Source organism: Phasianus colchicus, chromosome 1 (assembly GCF_987193195.1).
Source record: "Phasianus colchicus chromosome 1, bPhaCol1.hap1.1, whole genome shotgun sequence".
In the NCBI taxonomy this organism is placed as follows: Eukaryota; Metazoa; Chordata; class Aves; order Galliformes; family Phasianidae; genus Phasianus; species Phasianus colchicus.
In genome coordinates, this window is record NC_143436.1 from 62,161,633 (window position 1) to 62,178,133 (window position 16,501).

The following is a 16,501-nucleotide window of genomic DNA, read 5'->3' on the forward strand; positions in this document are numbered from 1 at the left end:
TCTTCTGTTACTAAGCTCCCTTTAAGTACAACTCCCAGATAAAGCATTAAAAAGGGCACTCTGAGTCATCAGCGCTCCTTATAATTTTTGCTTCTAATCAGAGTTCAAATTGACCATTTTTGGGACGGTCCCAAATAACTGTTTCAGCAAACTGTTTCTGCTCTGTACTACTGGTTCTCTACTGCTTTCAGCATTCTGGGGGAAATGTGGTGACACACTGGAACAGATTGCCTAGAGGGGTTGTGGATGCCCCATCCCTGGAGGCATTCAAGGCAAGGCTGGATGTGGCTCTGGGCAGCCTGGTCTGGTGATTAGCGACCCTTCCCATGGCAGGGGGGTTGAAATGAGATGACCTTTAAGATACTTTTCAACCCATGCCATTCTATGATTCTTTGAAAATTGGGCGGAAAGAGTTTCTGCTGAGGGGAGAGAGAACAGGTCAGCACCAGTTGTTATTCCCAAGATATTGCCCACTCAAAGTGGGCATAGCTCTTCCATTTGCAGCAGTGCCCAGTTTCCTTTGCCCTTCATTCCTACCCGCTGCCAGAAGATTGCACAGCGAATTAGTAATTGAAAATTGGCAAATCCCCAACCCCTCCCCCGTTATTGTTGTCCAATTCTGTAGCTGGTTCTGCCTTTGAATGTCCTCAGACATCTCACATGCCGTGGGATCGCTGCTTGGTGAAGAAATATTGGAGAACAGAACTCCTATGAATATGATTATTTGCTTTTCATCTCTACGAGAAAGACTTTTTAAGGAGAGGTCATGTGTTACCTCTTCTTCTTCCATTGGTATGCTAGAGAGCAAGACTCCAGAAATCACAGGGTGGCATTATATCTAGTTTAAGTACAGTCCTTTTCAATTTTCCTCCCAAAGCAGTTAATCAGCAAGATGATATACAGGCTGAAATTAATTCCCCTGCCAATAAAGACAGAAGCTGCATCTCTCAGCTCTTGTACCCGCTCTTTGCCTCCAGCAGCTCTCAGGCTCTAGATGGGGAACAAAAAATGTAACTGGGGTGGGATTACACAGCATAATAAACATGGCCAAGACCCCATGGTCTCTGTTAAATAGCAACAATCTCAAGTGACAGATTCCACTTCAAGGCCAGATAGGTCCGTTTGATGTTGATCTGTTTGAATTCTCTCCTACTCTGCCACAGCCTAACCTGGTGTGCTGCTTTTTCTCTCCATAAGCCCTCTGCAAAATCTATGTGGCAATGCCATCTGTTCTTGTTCTGCCCCATCGTGCTTTCCTAGGGGCTGTCTGAAACACCTCAGTGACATCATGTTTAAATTTCAGTGACATTTCAATAGTTTGTGAGAGCAGTAGCCCCATGGGGAAAAAAAATACACAAGAGAGGGAAAGTGAGGTGGAAGAAAAATGCAGAAATAAAGACTTGTGTCAGCATTTCTTTGTGGCACCTTTTTCTGGCCATTGATGAAGCTATTGGAAAAAGCTGAATGATTTGGGCACTGTTGTAGCACTGGCCGGAGGGGGTTATCTGGCCTGGGAGGTGGGGAACAGCATGACAGTAGAAGCATCAAAAAAATAAGTATGATAACTGCTGTTTGTGCTTGTTCTGCCTCAGGCCTCATTTTCATTTTCAGTGATGGTTGTTCTAGAAAGTCTAGTTGGGAAGTATTTCATGTATTGATGAAAGCTAAGGGAACAAAGGAAAAGACAGGTTTTTAGAGACTTTGTTCATCTCTCAATCCACTTAGTATACACTGCTTAGTACTTATGATGTTCCCTCTATATGGGCCATTGGTGAGACCAAGGTCTTGACAGTATTATGTTCAGTTTTGGGCCCCCTCACAACAGGAAGGGTATGGAGTTGCTGTGAAGAGGTGAGAAAACAAGAGACATGAGAAGCAGCTACACGAGCTGGGCTTGTTTAGTGTGGAGATGAGGAAGCCAAAGGAGACTTCATCACCCTCTACAACTACCTTTAAGCAGATTACAGCAAGGAAATGACGGTTTCTCTTCTCAGGTGAGAAGTGATAGGATATGAGGAAACAGCTTCAAGTTGTGCCAGGAGAGGTTTAGGGGGATACCAGGAAGAATTTCTTCATGGAGAAGGTGCTCAGGCATTGGAATAGGCTGCCCAAGGGGAAGTGGTCGAGTCTCCATGCCTTGAGGTATTTGTGCAGCATGGATATGGTTCTTAGAGACACAGTTTAGTCTTGGTTGTCATAAGTGGTAGTTGGACTTGATGATCTTACAGGTCTTTCCCAACCTAAATGACTATAATTATCATAGAATCATAGAATGGTTTGGGTTGGAAAGGACCTTTAAGATCATCCAGTTCCAACAGCCCTGCTACGGTCAGGGACACCTCCTCTAGTCCAGGTTGCTCAAAGCCCCATCCATTAGATCAATTAAGACCCATTAGATCAATTAAATTATAATTTGGCATATCTTGAGAAGATAAAGCAGCATAACTGTTTTCCTTTACCTTAAAACATGCAAGTTGGTAGAATAAGAGAAACATGGTCATGTGTAGGACCAAGTGTAAATTTTAGGAGGAAGTGAAGACAACTGCTCAACTGCTGTGTTTTCAGGAGAAAGGATACTCTTTAGACCTGATGGCTTATAACAGCTTATCGTTCTTGCAGTGTAGGAGATCTGCTTATTCATCAGTTAAGTCTTTTAAAGCTTGATTCTAGCTTGTCTTTAAATAGCCTATGACCCTGCTATAGCAATATCATTAAGTACTACTTTGAAGAAAAATGTCTGTCTGTGGGCATCAATCAGAGGCTCTGTGGATAAGAATATTATTAGTTAAGAGTAGAGATCACACCCATAAGCTGCCTAACGAGGCACAACCCACAAGCACTGACAATTAGTCAAATTGTTTCGTGTTTCCTGTAATTTTATTGTTCTTCTTTTGGAAAACATAAAACTTTCAGATAAAACAGTGATGTCCTTAATCATTAGGCTGCTGGAGGAAATTTCTCTTGAGAAAAGACTAACTTGACAATGTTGTGTTAGAAGACTATCTGTCTTTCCTGGCAATGCTGTGATTTGTCTGCCAAGCACAGTCATTCTCCAAGGACCCATAGCTTCTGCCAGTAAAAAGGTGTCATAATTTGAAAGGCAGGCTTACTTGGGAAGGTAATCAGCGAAGGTATTTGGAAAAGATCTGAAATTCAGAACAGATTGGAAAACGTGCTCACAGTATGTCTTCCTGAAGGCCTCTGGGGAGTTTCTAGAGGGTGGGCCCGAACGCTTCCACACTCATAAATCACGGGCGAATTGCAAAGCACAGTGAAAATAAAAATCACTATAGCTTACTATTTATTTATACCTATGAGGACTCTCTCAGCTGTGTTTTTCTGCTGATTTTGGCCTTATGAATACCAAGCTTTCTGTTTCCTTCTTATATTCTGGAGGCCCTTGACAGGTTCTTTTTTATGCTCTAAAAACCAGCATGCCTTCCTCACAGAGGAGCTGAAAAGTTGTAGAGAGTTTGCAGCCTTGTCATGCTGCTGTTAGAGTCATCTAGCAAAGAGAAAACCTTTTAGATGTTTCAGATATCAGAAAGGAAACAGAAAAATATGAGAAAGTGGAAACAGTGACGCCAGCTTCATGTGTCATGAGTAGGTCTGAATCAAACAAACAGAGGTGGACTGTGCCCGTACACGCATTGTGTGTGATAGAAATATGTTTTCTGCTTTACATGCCTATCAAATGTATTTAGTTCAGGTGTAGTCAAGTCACAGATGAAATTCAGAAATCAAGATGTTAATTGCACTGCTGCAGTGGAAATACTATATCCTAATGAAAATAGGGCAAGAGTTTAGCATGGAAGAAAGTAGTTAGCTGGAAGGAAATAAGATCAATTTCTGAATTCTTTCAAAAAATAGGAAAGAAAAAGAAGTAAAGATTTTCAGTGGCCACAAGAGCTCAGCCTGCTTGCATTTGTCTGAACTTTGATTTCTGTGTGTGCAAAGAATCCTCTCACACCTTGCTTGCAGCCTGCATTTCATCTAACTCTCTCACTGAGAAGAGACAGAAAGAACAGGGTTTTGCTCCACAGTACTTTTTCCCACAGATTTTCATCAAAGAGCAGACTTTCCCCCTCTGTAAATACAAACTAGAAGGACTCTGGCCTCATAGTTTATACCAGTAGCTTAACATCTATCTGTCTCTTTTAGGGCTGAAAAGCAATTAGCTGACAAACTAGGAAGACTAGATAGAGATTGTAGAAACTACAAACTGTATATGGGTTGTGGTTTTTCCTCTTTTAGGATGATGGAAGAGGCAGTCAGAATCCTTACCTTTCTTCTGTGTCTCCTCATCTGCAGAATTTCTAAACAGGTCTTATTTTTCCCTCTGGGTCATAACAAAGTTACAGCCAGAAAAGCATGTGGTGGATGTATCCTATGAGCCATAGAGCTGCCCCTGCTCTAACTCAGGAGGAGCAAGGAAGGACAGATAGGGCAGGGTGTCATCTAAATTTGGAGAGAGGAATAGAGATTCAGTAGGCCATATTGGACACAGTGGAGAGCCCAGTATAAAGAGGGAAGAGTAAAATAAATAAAGAAAAAAAATGTATTGCATTGGTAAAAAGCAGAATTCGTGCACAGGGAGATATTAAGCATGGGGCAAATGTGTTAAAGCAGGATTAGGGGGAGTAATGCAATTTGAAATTAAATGTGGGTTTTTAAAAGCAACAATAGCTGCAAGTTATTCCTGATGAAGTAGGCAGTTCCATGTGGGTACCTCAAGATAGCATGTTTAGCATGTCACTATGGGAGTACACAAAAGGGTTACAAGGTCTGCAGCAGAGCTGCACTGTTCTGAGAAAGCAGGTTCTAAATCCAGAAAAATTAGTTGCTTTGTCTTGTTTTTGTATCTTTTGTATTAATTTAGAACATGTGTAGCTTTTCTTAGGATTCAGAATTCTAGAGCAGTCCATGGTTTAGTTGCTGCATGAGTGGCAGGAGAAATGCCCTTGATGCCAGCTGCCACAAACTGCTGTTTGGTAGAACGTAGGTCCAACGATACTGGGGACAAAGGCAACTGGACCCTCACTCGTGCATAATTGCTTATCCAGAGTTCTGTTACATTTTTTTCTCAACCTTGCAAGACAGCTAAGAAACAGCATAAGAAACCTTCTACAGTGAATTCTTTTTCTTCCAGAGGATCCCAGGGGACTGGGACTGTTGTATGGGAACGTCAGTCATCATCTAGTATGGGAATTGTGTTGACTAGGAAGATAGAAATGTTTAAATAAAAAGTAGAGCACATTTCTAGAGCTTAATCACTAGCTTTCTGAAAATATATTAAGCCAAATTTGACCTACAGTGTTTCTATTATGAAGACCAGCAGAAAATTGCCACTCTGCATAATCTGTATATACAGCTCAAGGAATACATACATTCCAATAATTCATGTTCCTTACATCAGCCCTTGTTTATCGCTCTCTGTGGTGTCTGTAGTCAAGTCAGTATTTCTGATAGGCTCTGTTTTTGTCTTCTCTGCATCCTGCTTCACAGTCTGCAACACCTACAGCCTCAGCATCCAACCTCCCCCCCCGCAGTTTTTCCCACACTTGTTACCTAGTTGTTAAATCTCTCTGCAGTGCCTGAAGTTGAGGCTTTCAATAGATCCAGTTAGGAGTTCCTCAGTCACAGATGACAAGTTTTATTAGACTCTCTATATAAAATTTAAAATAAAATTAAAAAAAGGAAAAAACCCAAGCTGCTTAAGAAACTAATTTCATATTTGCATCTCACTAATCCATCTTTTTCTCTGGTTTTAGTGCTGGGGAAAAGTGTTGGCTTAGATGCTTCAGTAAATGAATCCTTTTTCTATTCAGGGCAAGATCCCTATATTTGCAGCCCTATCAGTAGGCTGTAAGCAGACTGCAGAGCTCCCTGCAAAGCAATCAGGCAGCTCAGTCTCTGCTTTACATGCAGTTTGGGGGCTCTCTGTGGAGTCTGCCAGTTAAGAATGTAGATAATGAGATCCTGACAGAGGCACTGCAGACTGCGATGTCTGGGAGACAAATCAGCCAGCACTCAATCCAGGGCACTTCATCCAGACTGCTGCCTGCATCCCAGGCAGCTTCTTAAAGTTACATCTGGTGCTTCCATGGCATGCTGTGGGCCATGGAGTCTCTGCCACTTGCAGGCAAAGTTTTCTGCAGAGTGCCAAACACCCATTTAGACGGAACAGCTTTTAACCTTCACTGAATTTGGCTAGGTTCAAGCCGATGACTTTGAGGCTGAAAGCAATGTCATTAGCAAAGTCATGAGGAATCCGTACTCCCCCAAAGGTTCCAGTGTTTTACCAGAAACATGGAAGCTGCTTCCTGACAGCCAATTTATTAAATCAAACACTTATTAATACATAGGGTGAGCCTTCATCCTTTTCATAGAAGAAAATTGTCTTTCCTGCCTTGCTCTGCCTTTTCAAATGTGTTTTGATAGAGACATCTTCTCCTTAAACAGCTACTCCTACTAGCCAAGATAAAACACTTGGACTGGTCTAATAAAATATTCTAATAGGTCTCCTACAGTTTTGCACTTTCCATAGCCACTGCATCAAGGGATTTACAAATAGGTACACAAACATATAATCTGAGCATACTCTCTTATCTAAAAATGTGCACCTTGAAGGAGCCCTAATTTTTAAACCCAGTTCTACCTGCGGTGACCTTGGTGAATTTTAATTCCTTGTAAAATGAGTGACAGATAATTAATTATTGAGTTAATGATGAATGATGATTCCTTCCCCAGAGTGCATGGGTGGTTAATAAAGATAGCAAAATATTAACAGCAGAAGGGGTAACAACTTGTGGTTTCTTGCCTTTCCACTCAACTTCCCATGAGTATGTCCTTACTGTAGGCTGCCTTCAAAACCTGACCACATGCACGTTCATCATGAGACATTGCCAAGATGGTAATTTCAAAGCACCCAGTGCAGGGAGTGCACCTTCATATGCCAACAGGCAGACAGGTACAGCTGGCCGAAAGGAACCATTGGGCTGAAGGAGGAACGCATCATGTTTATGTCTGTTCCAGAAATCCGTGTTTTGCAAATGGTGCAGACATCACCGTTAGGCTATTGCATATGGGAAGAGTCTGTCTCTCCTTCACCATATGCGAATGTTGAGTGACATGTGTGGCACTCTTCACAGGTCTGTGAGATAGCTCATGTGATACGATGATGATCTCTGTTCTTGTTTAGCCCAAGCCTTGCTGTCTGCCTACAGCTCGTTTCTTTTCTTTTTACAGGCTTTTTAGTGCAATTTTAGAACAAGCAACCAAAGCAGATGGGGGGAATTCAATAGGAGGAAAAGGTGCCGGATTTGATGTTAAAGCACTGCGGGCTTTCCGAGTGTTACGTCCCTTACGACTGGTGTCTGGAGTTCCTAGTGAGTAACATCATTGTTTTTGTTATATGTATGTCTGTGGAATGAGGATGGAGTAATTTGTAAAGCAACGTTGAACATGGCATATGATGCAGATTGTTTTTGGTGTGGTGGGGAAGTCTTTTTTCAAATGAATGTAGCTTTGTGGTAAACATGATATTAATCAAAGGATGACCAGACCTGAGCAGAGGGCAATGAAAGTTCCATGGCATGTCAGATGTGATTGTGCAATCTTCATAAATAATGGAAGTGAGAGATCCAAGAGTTTCAAAATTTTGAGCAAAAGATCCTTTAAGCAATTGCAAAGTCATGGTATACTGTTGGCATCATATATTTCTGATCTTGGTGGAAATGCTCTATGATCATTTGTGTTGGTTCTGGGGAGAAGAGCTACTTCATTAAAATTGCATCTTCTTTTTATGTGATGCAGACAGCTAGGCGCAATTTAGAATCAACAGAACACAGGGCAATGATATAGTCACGTTTTATGTCTTATCTGCTTAAATTATTCCTAATGCATCTAAGGAAGTCCTCAAGCAACTTTTAATAGTTTAAAATTCATTTTCTTATTTACAGTAAAGGTATGAGTAACTACAAATCTGGTAATTCTATTGTGGAATATGTACATCACAGCATGGGAGGATTATATTGTTTATCTTGAGAATTTTAGATGGGATGTACAGGACTTTTGGAAAGATGATTAGTTGAAAGTTGTCATTGCTTTCCTTGTTCATAGTAATGAGTGATGCAGAAAGAGGAAAGGAGTTAATCTCCAGAAGAGCATGGAGAGAGCTTTGTTTAGTTTTATTTGGGGAGCCTACTAGTTTGATATGTTAAAGTATTTCTAAGCCCAGTCATTCAAAAACCTTGAATCAGGTTACCATAAATGCTGTGATGTAAGCTCAAAAGTGATTCATTTGATTTAATAGAACTGTGAGGTTCTTTGGTGTGTTTTCTGATCCAGTAGATCATATCACAGCTGCGTCTTCAGGCTTTTTCTCCACAACCATATAGGGTAGAAACTTTTTAAATGGAAGGTGAGAATCTCTGTGGGAGGAGCTGAATCATTAATAAAAGAAATTAATGGTACTATTATTTAGTCTTAATGTAGTCATTTGTTTCATACAATTGCATACACTGCAATACCTTTAGTTAGTGCAGAATGCGAAATCTTTTTTGGCAGGAATTGTCTCATAAAGTTTAGTCTACTCCAGCACCCACTTAATTCCTGACTGTAAACAAAGGTTTTGTTGTTCTTTCCATCTCATTCTCTCAGTTTTTTTGGCACTTACTAGTTGTGTGTATGCTCAGTGGTAAGGGGAAAATGCTCAGATTTAAACATCTGTGGACTGCAGCACTCTTGATGAGATGCTGCTGACTGTGGGATGTGCTCTGAGAGTGGTTCTGGCATGGGCTGAACTACCTTTATACTAGCCTTATACTCCTTGTTCTTTTAGAGAACATCCTATCTTCTTCAAGGCAAAGGGGGTTTTGTCTGCTCAAAAGTGTCCCAAGACTTCAAGAGTAGTAATGAGTTATGTCCCTTGTGCATGTAATCAAGAACATTCAACAGAAGAAAACTATCCCTTCGCTCTAGGTCCTGCTTGAAATTCATCCCTCTGATATATATCATCTGCGAGGGCAGTAATCATTGCTGGATGCTTTTAGAGGACTAGAGGAAGCTGAGAGAGCCACATCTCACGTAATTCATATCCATATTGTTTATATGATTTCAGTACCAGTGTAACCTATCTAAGGGTCCAGTTGTGGATTTTCTCATTAAGTAATTAATTTGCAGCAGAACATAGGCAGGGAGCCTGGTGCACACTAGCAAATATCTAATCTAGACAATGAGATACCAGTCCAGTGTGAAATGGAGAAACTGTCTTGAGGTTACTCTATTAAGTATCACATAAGTGCAGAGTTTTAGGTAGCTGAACCTCTAGGTCCCACCCAACTGCTGTCCCTGAGACATTATCAACATCACTGAGTGAGTTATAAGCACTGCACTTGCTGTGTCTTTCCCTCCATAGAAAATTCCCTTTTCTTCACCTTCCAAAATATAGCAGCCTTTTTCACTATGAGGAGACTACCTGCACAGACTTGTTCTGAGATTACAGGAGCGTTCCATGCACTGCAGTTTCTTCTTAACAGATTCTGTACGTGTGTGGCAACACTGTGATTACTAAGAGAGGATCCTCTGGGTCATTGGCAGCCTTCTTCAGCATGGAAATCCCAACATCTGCTGTTTGGATTGAGATCCAAGTCTAATTACCACTATTTTGGAAGGAAAAAAAAAATTATGAAGCACATGGTGAATTTTTGCATGCAAATCTTAAACTCATCTAGATTGAGGTTGGGAAATGGGTTGTTTGAGGTGTTGAGATTGGCAGGTGGTGTGGGAGCAGAGAGGATGGAATCACTTTTTTCTGAGTCAAGAAGAGTTTGTGTGAATTTTGTATTTTTGGCTCAATTCATAAGATATCATCCACTTTAAGAGCAACATCTTTTGTATTCAGGTTCAAGCATAAATGACCTGTTCCAGAATATTGAGAGTTTTCACATAAGTGTTGTCAGAAGTGGGGGAACCAACATGTGAATTGGCTTCTAGAGTAAATTACTAATGCCTGCATCCTGCAGATGGAGAAAATGAAATAAAAGTTCAAGGTTTAACACTTTCAGAAGTGGTTTTTAATTCTCTATGTCCCATACTAACTACCAGTGCCAGATACCTGGGTGGGCAGGAATATCTGAGTGCTTCAGATTGATGGGTAGAGAGCATTAGCATCAGAACTAAGAATCCCGTTTCTCTATGTCCTACCCATGCTCGGGACACAGCTATCTCTTGAAACAAAAACAAAAACAAAAAACCTTTCAGCTGTGTAGGAAAAAAAAAGATCAGAACTGTTAAGCACAGAAAGTGGTTCATCTGCAAGCAGAAAAATTAGTTCACCCACATGCAGAAAGTTAAAATGGTACTGTTGGTAATCTTTGTTAAGATCAAGCTGTCCCAGATGCCAAATTAATTTAGTGCCTCCCAAAATCAAATGTTTGAGGTCATGAATTCAACAAAGCCTGAAGACTACGTCAGGATGACTGTTGTATGGCATAAATACTCCATAGTCTTCAAGAGAGCACATGACAGTTTTATTCCTTGTGGCTATATGAACATTTCCAAGACCACTTGTCACAAGGAAGACAATGGACTGTTTATTTAAAGTATGAGATAGACATTTTCTACCCAGGTCAGAAAAGCAACATGGGAGAAACTTTCATCAGAAGTACTGAATGCAATGTCTTTGGGTTCCTGTTGCTTTTAAGTATCCACAAATTTCTGCAGTGCAGAAGGGACTGATTGTTTCTGTTGTTGAGGATTTTTAGTTCCTTTCCTGAAAATATTATTTGAGATGAGAAGTACAGTTTTTATTGTGATTATGTGAGGTGTATTGCAGAGCAGGAGGTTAGGTACTGCCCACAGGTCTCATCCCAGTGCTAACAGATAGTGAACAAAATAGAAGTCAAAAGGATAATTGAGCAACCTCTTTTATTATTATTATTATTATCATTAACTGTTTTCAAAATTAACACACTTCTAAAAATATAATCCACCCCCAATCTGTTAAGCCTGGAATTAACAGTTAAATCAATGTTGAATATTTTCAACAGCTCATGGACGATTTAAGTACTAAAATGCTAAGTTAAGCTCCAGCATTAGACATAGCACTTTGGATCTTTGATGTGCAGGCCGGACTGCTCTGTTCAACTGTTCTGTTACGGTCATATTAACATAATTTTTGCAGTATGTACTTTATTTCAACATACTTCCTGTTGTACCAAAGCAGCTTTCTTGTTAAAAAACAAAAATAAAAGCCCTGACATGTGCAACAGAGCATCTGTCTTAACATGGCATTAAGATCAATATTCTGGTTTGACAAAGGAAAGAGAAGGAAAACAATTCGCAGGATGGACATAAGTAGACAAGTGCAAAATCAGCATGTATGCCAACCTTAATTGCTTTAGTGTCTTGGAAACTATTACCCAATATCTCCTTTGGCAGGGGTAAAGTATTACGAGGCTTTCTAGGGACAGAGTTGAGTCAGTTCTTCTGTGGCAGGAGTTTTCTGATGATTACTCTTGTATCTCCATTTTGCATTATTAAATATTTTAAAACTTATTTTAAACATTTTGTTCTAGAGAAGGGCAAAAAAATGGCATCCAATTTGGCAGTGAAGAAGCATGATCCAATTAAAAAAGAAAATCACTCCTGACTATTGGAAAGGGCAATCAGTTACTCCTACACATGCTAACTCATGCCCATTTAACTTATTAAATTCCTTTTCTATCCCCTTTATTCACGTTGCTCAATTATGTCACCTCATTCACTCTGTTCATCCACTCTATCTTGTACTTTGTCTTCATGTAACTGCATGGTTGCCACTAGTTATTGCCTATCTGATGTGTGCCAAACTTAATTTATAAGCTCTTCTACACAACTTGAAAGCCAAATAATTTGATCAGCATGTGTTGTGCTCTGTGGTTGCATTTTCAATGAGATCTTCTGCTTACTGCAGACCTGTGTTGGCAGAAGAACATGATATCGTTACCAAGGCTAGAGAGGAGAGGAAACTTGTCTGTTCCACTAGAAGAAGAATGTGCCACTTTTTATTCATGAGTGCTTAGAGATGGCTACTACTTACATGTATTTGAATGACTAACTAGAACTACTTATTTTTCAGACTGGTTCTGTTGTAAAAGCCCATGATTACTTTGAGTTCCTGTGGAAAGTAGTTGTCTTCAGAAAAAGTGAATGGAAAACTTAAACATTTTTATGTTTGACCACTATGATTACTCCTCATTTGTTGTGAAATGTTCTCTATTAAATTCACGTTGCTTTCTCAGTGCTAGCAATGTTCTCTGCCCCATATTCATTGACGTGCTTTCTCATTACCAATCTTCTCCCATCTCAGTCCCAAACTCCCTGACATTATTCAGATTATTTCTTTGAACATTGTGATATGTAGCAAAGTATCCTGTCTTTACTTGTAATGTCCTGGTAGATTTAATTCATTCCAGTATGCATGTCACCACGTACAACAACAACAAAAAAAGAGATCAAAAAGAAAGAAGAAGAAAAAAGCTGCTAAGCATTCTATGAAAACAATAATGGATGAGGAAGGTTTGGCCAATTGAGAGATGCTGTCTTGGCAAAGTCATCTAACTGCATTTGTTATTTGCTATACCGTAGGCAGGTAAAGCAAGGAAACCCAAGGAGTAACAGTTCAGTCTAGGTTTTTTCTATATGGGGCACTGCACTAGGCACACTATGCATACTTAATTACAGTTAGTTTGAGGGGACAAGGAAAAGGAAAAAGGCTTAAAAATGCTTCTAATTGTTTAGCCTATAGTCCACATATTTCAATGAAGATTGTTGTGAACTCTAAAATTGGCAGTATTTCCTTTTTCTTCTTTTTTAAGGAGTATAATTGAATCTAATAAATTCAAATCATAGGTAGATTGTCTGTATGGTCTCATAATTCCCAAAGCACCCAACAATAGAAAAATATGAGGGGGCTTGTAGCAAAGTGTAGAGTAACTACAGGATTTAAGACAATAAGGTCAGGTCAAACTCATCATGGCAGTTCTAATGTAAGGCTCAGCAAATCCTCTGTTTCATGTTTGATTTTTATCCAGGAAGCTGAATTTGCTCTTGAAATTTATTTTAAAAAATGAGTGTTGTTACTTGTATATCTGAAGACCTCTTAGTGGTGAAGGCATAAGTCTTCAGCTACACTTGATTTAATGGCAGTGTACCCAACCAGTGGGAGAACAGACATAATGATTTCTCTTGGGTACAATACTGGTCAAGATGAATCTGTTTACAGGACAAATTGAACTCAAGTTTAATTGAAGGAGTCTCAAAGCCATGCTAGCCAAAGAGTGGGGAAGGCAAAACCAGTAAATAAGGCTCAAGCGTTGTGCAGAATGCCTAGTTTCTGCTGCAGACCTACGCTGCTCCTGAACCTCTACATTCTGTCTGTCCTGTACAAAATGGGGAGAATGAAATGGTGATCTTTAATAAGCTTTGAATTCCTCCTTTTCCAGGGGGAATTCATTCTTCCCATTTGTAGCATTGTGTGAACTTGGATGTGCCAACCCACTACGCTGGCAGATAAGGATGGGGCATACAGAAACTCTGTGTGTTCATAGCTCTTTCTGTATCTCAGTGTGTAACTTGTGACATTTAACTTATTCCATGCCCTGCACCTGCTTGTCTTGTTGTGGTTGTTCTTCTGCTCGGTCCCTCAATTCCTGACCCAGCCATTGAAGCACAAATGAATCTGTTGCAGAGATTATCTTATACTCATTGAAAGAAACATACCCAGTGCAGTTATTTGGCTTGCATTGAGTTTTTGGGGGGGTTTTAGTTGAATGCAGAATCAAAATTTTCCACTGTACTTACTGTTTTCCAGACAATCCAAGAAAATTAACACCACTCTGCATAGCTGGAGAAATAATGTAATTGAGGTAATAAATACAGAATTCAACAAATCCAAAATGACATCTCTTTCAAGTACCAGGCATTTTTTTAATGTGGCAAAGAAATGTGAACCACTGCCTATTTCTATTAATTGAATTATATATACAAAGTCTTAAGTTTTAAGAAAAATACTAACTGGCAGTCAGGAAGATGATTTCTTGTCAAAAATGTATGCTTTTGGCAAAGTGAAGTTGACAGTCATCTGTTTTGCATTTATACAGTGTCACTAATGGAGCTAGGGTCTTAAGTTCATCCTCCTGATGCATATGTGGTTATAGTCTAAATACCATATGAACGGAGAAATCTGTGTTATCTTCCATGGATAGGATACAAAATATGAGAAGGAGTTTGATCAAAGTTTCCAACATGTGAAAGGTTTGTGCACGGATACCAAAGAATGGAGTAAGCTGGAGGAGACCATAACCTTGGCAATTTACTGCCACCAAACCCATGTGACAAAAGTCACTGACAACAGAGAGAATTTCTGCAAGTACCTTCAGGCAAAATTTGCCTTAAACTTTGCTGTTATTGCATTTAATCACATCAGTGAAAGCAAAGTCCAGTTCTATTCATTCCTCTTGGGCTCTAAAGCTTTAAAAAATCATGCTCTTATGTTGACTTCTTACATGCTCCTCCACTCTTGAACAAGTCTTCTCAGCCATCTGTACCATCTCTCCAGCACATATGGCACCGTGTGAGGACAAGTTGCATCACCTTCCCCCTATTATTGCCTAGCTGCTTTTAATCTCAAGTGGCCAATTTGTTGTGCTTTCATTGCAAATGGGAAGGGAGTGGAGAAAAAAGGAGAGAACAGTCTGAACCAAACATCCTCATTAAATTTATTTCTTCACATTTTACTTAAAACTCGAGGCAGACTTGCAAGTCTTTTATTTACTTAGGTCACCATTACTCAAGGGAGTGATTTGATTCTAGCACTGTATCTCCCTTAGGTAAAGATCATTCCTGTGAGCAGGATTTACACAGTAAGGACCTAACGCATGTTTCTTTGAGTGTACAACCTGCAGAATGATGACACTGCATAATTTTTGGCAGAAAAGGTTAACTATGTGTAGCAAAAAGATGAGCTTGTCTTTGCAAAGAATATTGCTCACAGAGGTACAGACTTCTTGTAATACAGATTTCTCACATATTTAAGGAATGCCAATGAAAACTGAGGAATATTTATTATTTGATCTCTGCTATGCAGCTCTTTTAAAAATAGTACTAACTACAAATGTACCCAATAACTGTGTCAGCCTTATCCTACCAATTTCTGCTCATGCTGGCATGATTATTCAGCGTGTCTACAAAACAGAACCATAGGACCACATCAAGTTTTAGGCAGTCCCTTCCAACTGAGGAAAATAAACCCCACTCTGTTACCAAAGACATAAAGATAGTCAAAGAATCCTAGCTTGGCTAAGTAGGATGTTTTTCAGAATTGCTCTGGATGGATTAAACTCTTTCTAGCACCGTTTTTTTTCATTCTTCAAGTAGTGCCCAGGGGTCTCAGTCAAAACAATGGGCATGGGGCATAGCTATGTGAGAGAGTCTGTGCTATCGAGATGCTTGTCCTAAAGTGTCTGAAAATCTAATGATGCCATCCATCATCTAAGAACAGTTTCTGTTGTTGTTTGCATATATTTTTGTCTGGACTGTTAAACAGCAGTATACATGCAGACTGCAGCTAACTGATATCAGCAGGAGCGTGCTGGGTTTCCAGTTGTTCCCTCATACATGCTGACTGTTGCTGTATCCCTTATGGGTGAGAGAGGATATTGCTGTTTCTGATCAAAAAAGTAAGGATATCATCTGATCTGTTTTCTTCTTACATTCTCTCCCTGATGACATCTCTACTGCATCTGATCCCAAGCTTACATCAAGTGATGCTTCATATTTTTATTCCAATTGGCTAAATTTTGCACTGCTTATTCATTTAAGATCTCATAAGGAATGATTTGAAGACCTTTGTCCATTTTCTTTACAGTGAATGTACGTCTACTAATTCTTTTAACTGAACTTGTGGGAATTTTAACATACCCAAAGCTTTCTCATCATCTCTGGAAGAAATGACTAACACACACCAAGTAGCATTTGTCACGGAAGTGAGACATAAGAGTTTGTAAAAGGGTTGATTGCTCAGAATACAGGGAGGCTTGTGGATGTTCTAGTGACTTCAGCATTATTTGAATTAATTTTGTTTCTCCCAGCACTGTTAGATGCCTGTGGTCATTGTGGTGGTTTTCACAAAGAGTTATCAAAATATCAGCAAAGCACAGAGAAGCAGACCAGTCAAATAAGCCTCTCAGCTAGTGAATGCATTTTATGTCACTGTTTAGACTCCAGGTAGGTGATCTGGATTTGTATCCATATTACTTCCTGTGTAAGTGCTGGTGGAGGAAAAATGCCAAAGTACAAAGATCTGAGAGGAGGCAAATACAGGGCAATATATTTAAGTGTCCAAATGGCTACTGGCGATCTTCCCTTTTCTCCAAAATTGGCTGCTGCTTTCTGAGAGATATCTGCTTGATATTACTGAGCTTGTTGAGTACATAGGAATACTGTGATAAACAACGAG

General features: G+C 39.8%; 1 protein-coding gene across 19 annotated transcripts in view; it reads left to right on the plus strand.

Moving 5' to 3' along the window:
- Positions 1-16,501, plus strand: part of CACNA1C (calcium voltage-gated channel subunit alpha1 C) — a 467,840-nt gene that overhangs the window by 272,371 nt on the left and 178,968 nt on the right. For all 19 annotated transcript variants that reach the window (XM_090145296.1, XM_090145280.1, XM_090145336.1 and 16 more), the window contains one exon: positions 7,249-7,388. In XM_090145296.1, the coding sequence (XP_090001422.1) occupies positions 7,249-7,388 (140 nt within the window). The remainder of the gene's footprint in view (positions 1-7,248; positions 7,389-16,501) is intronic.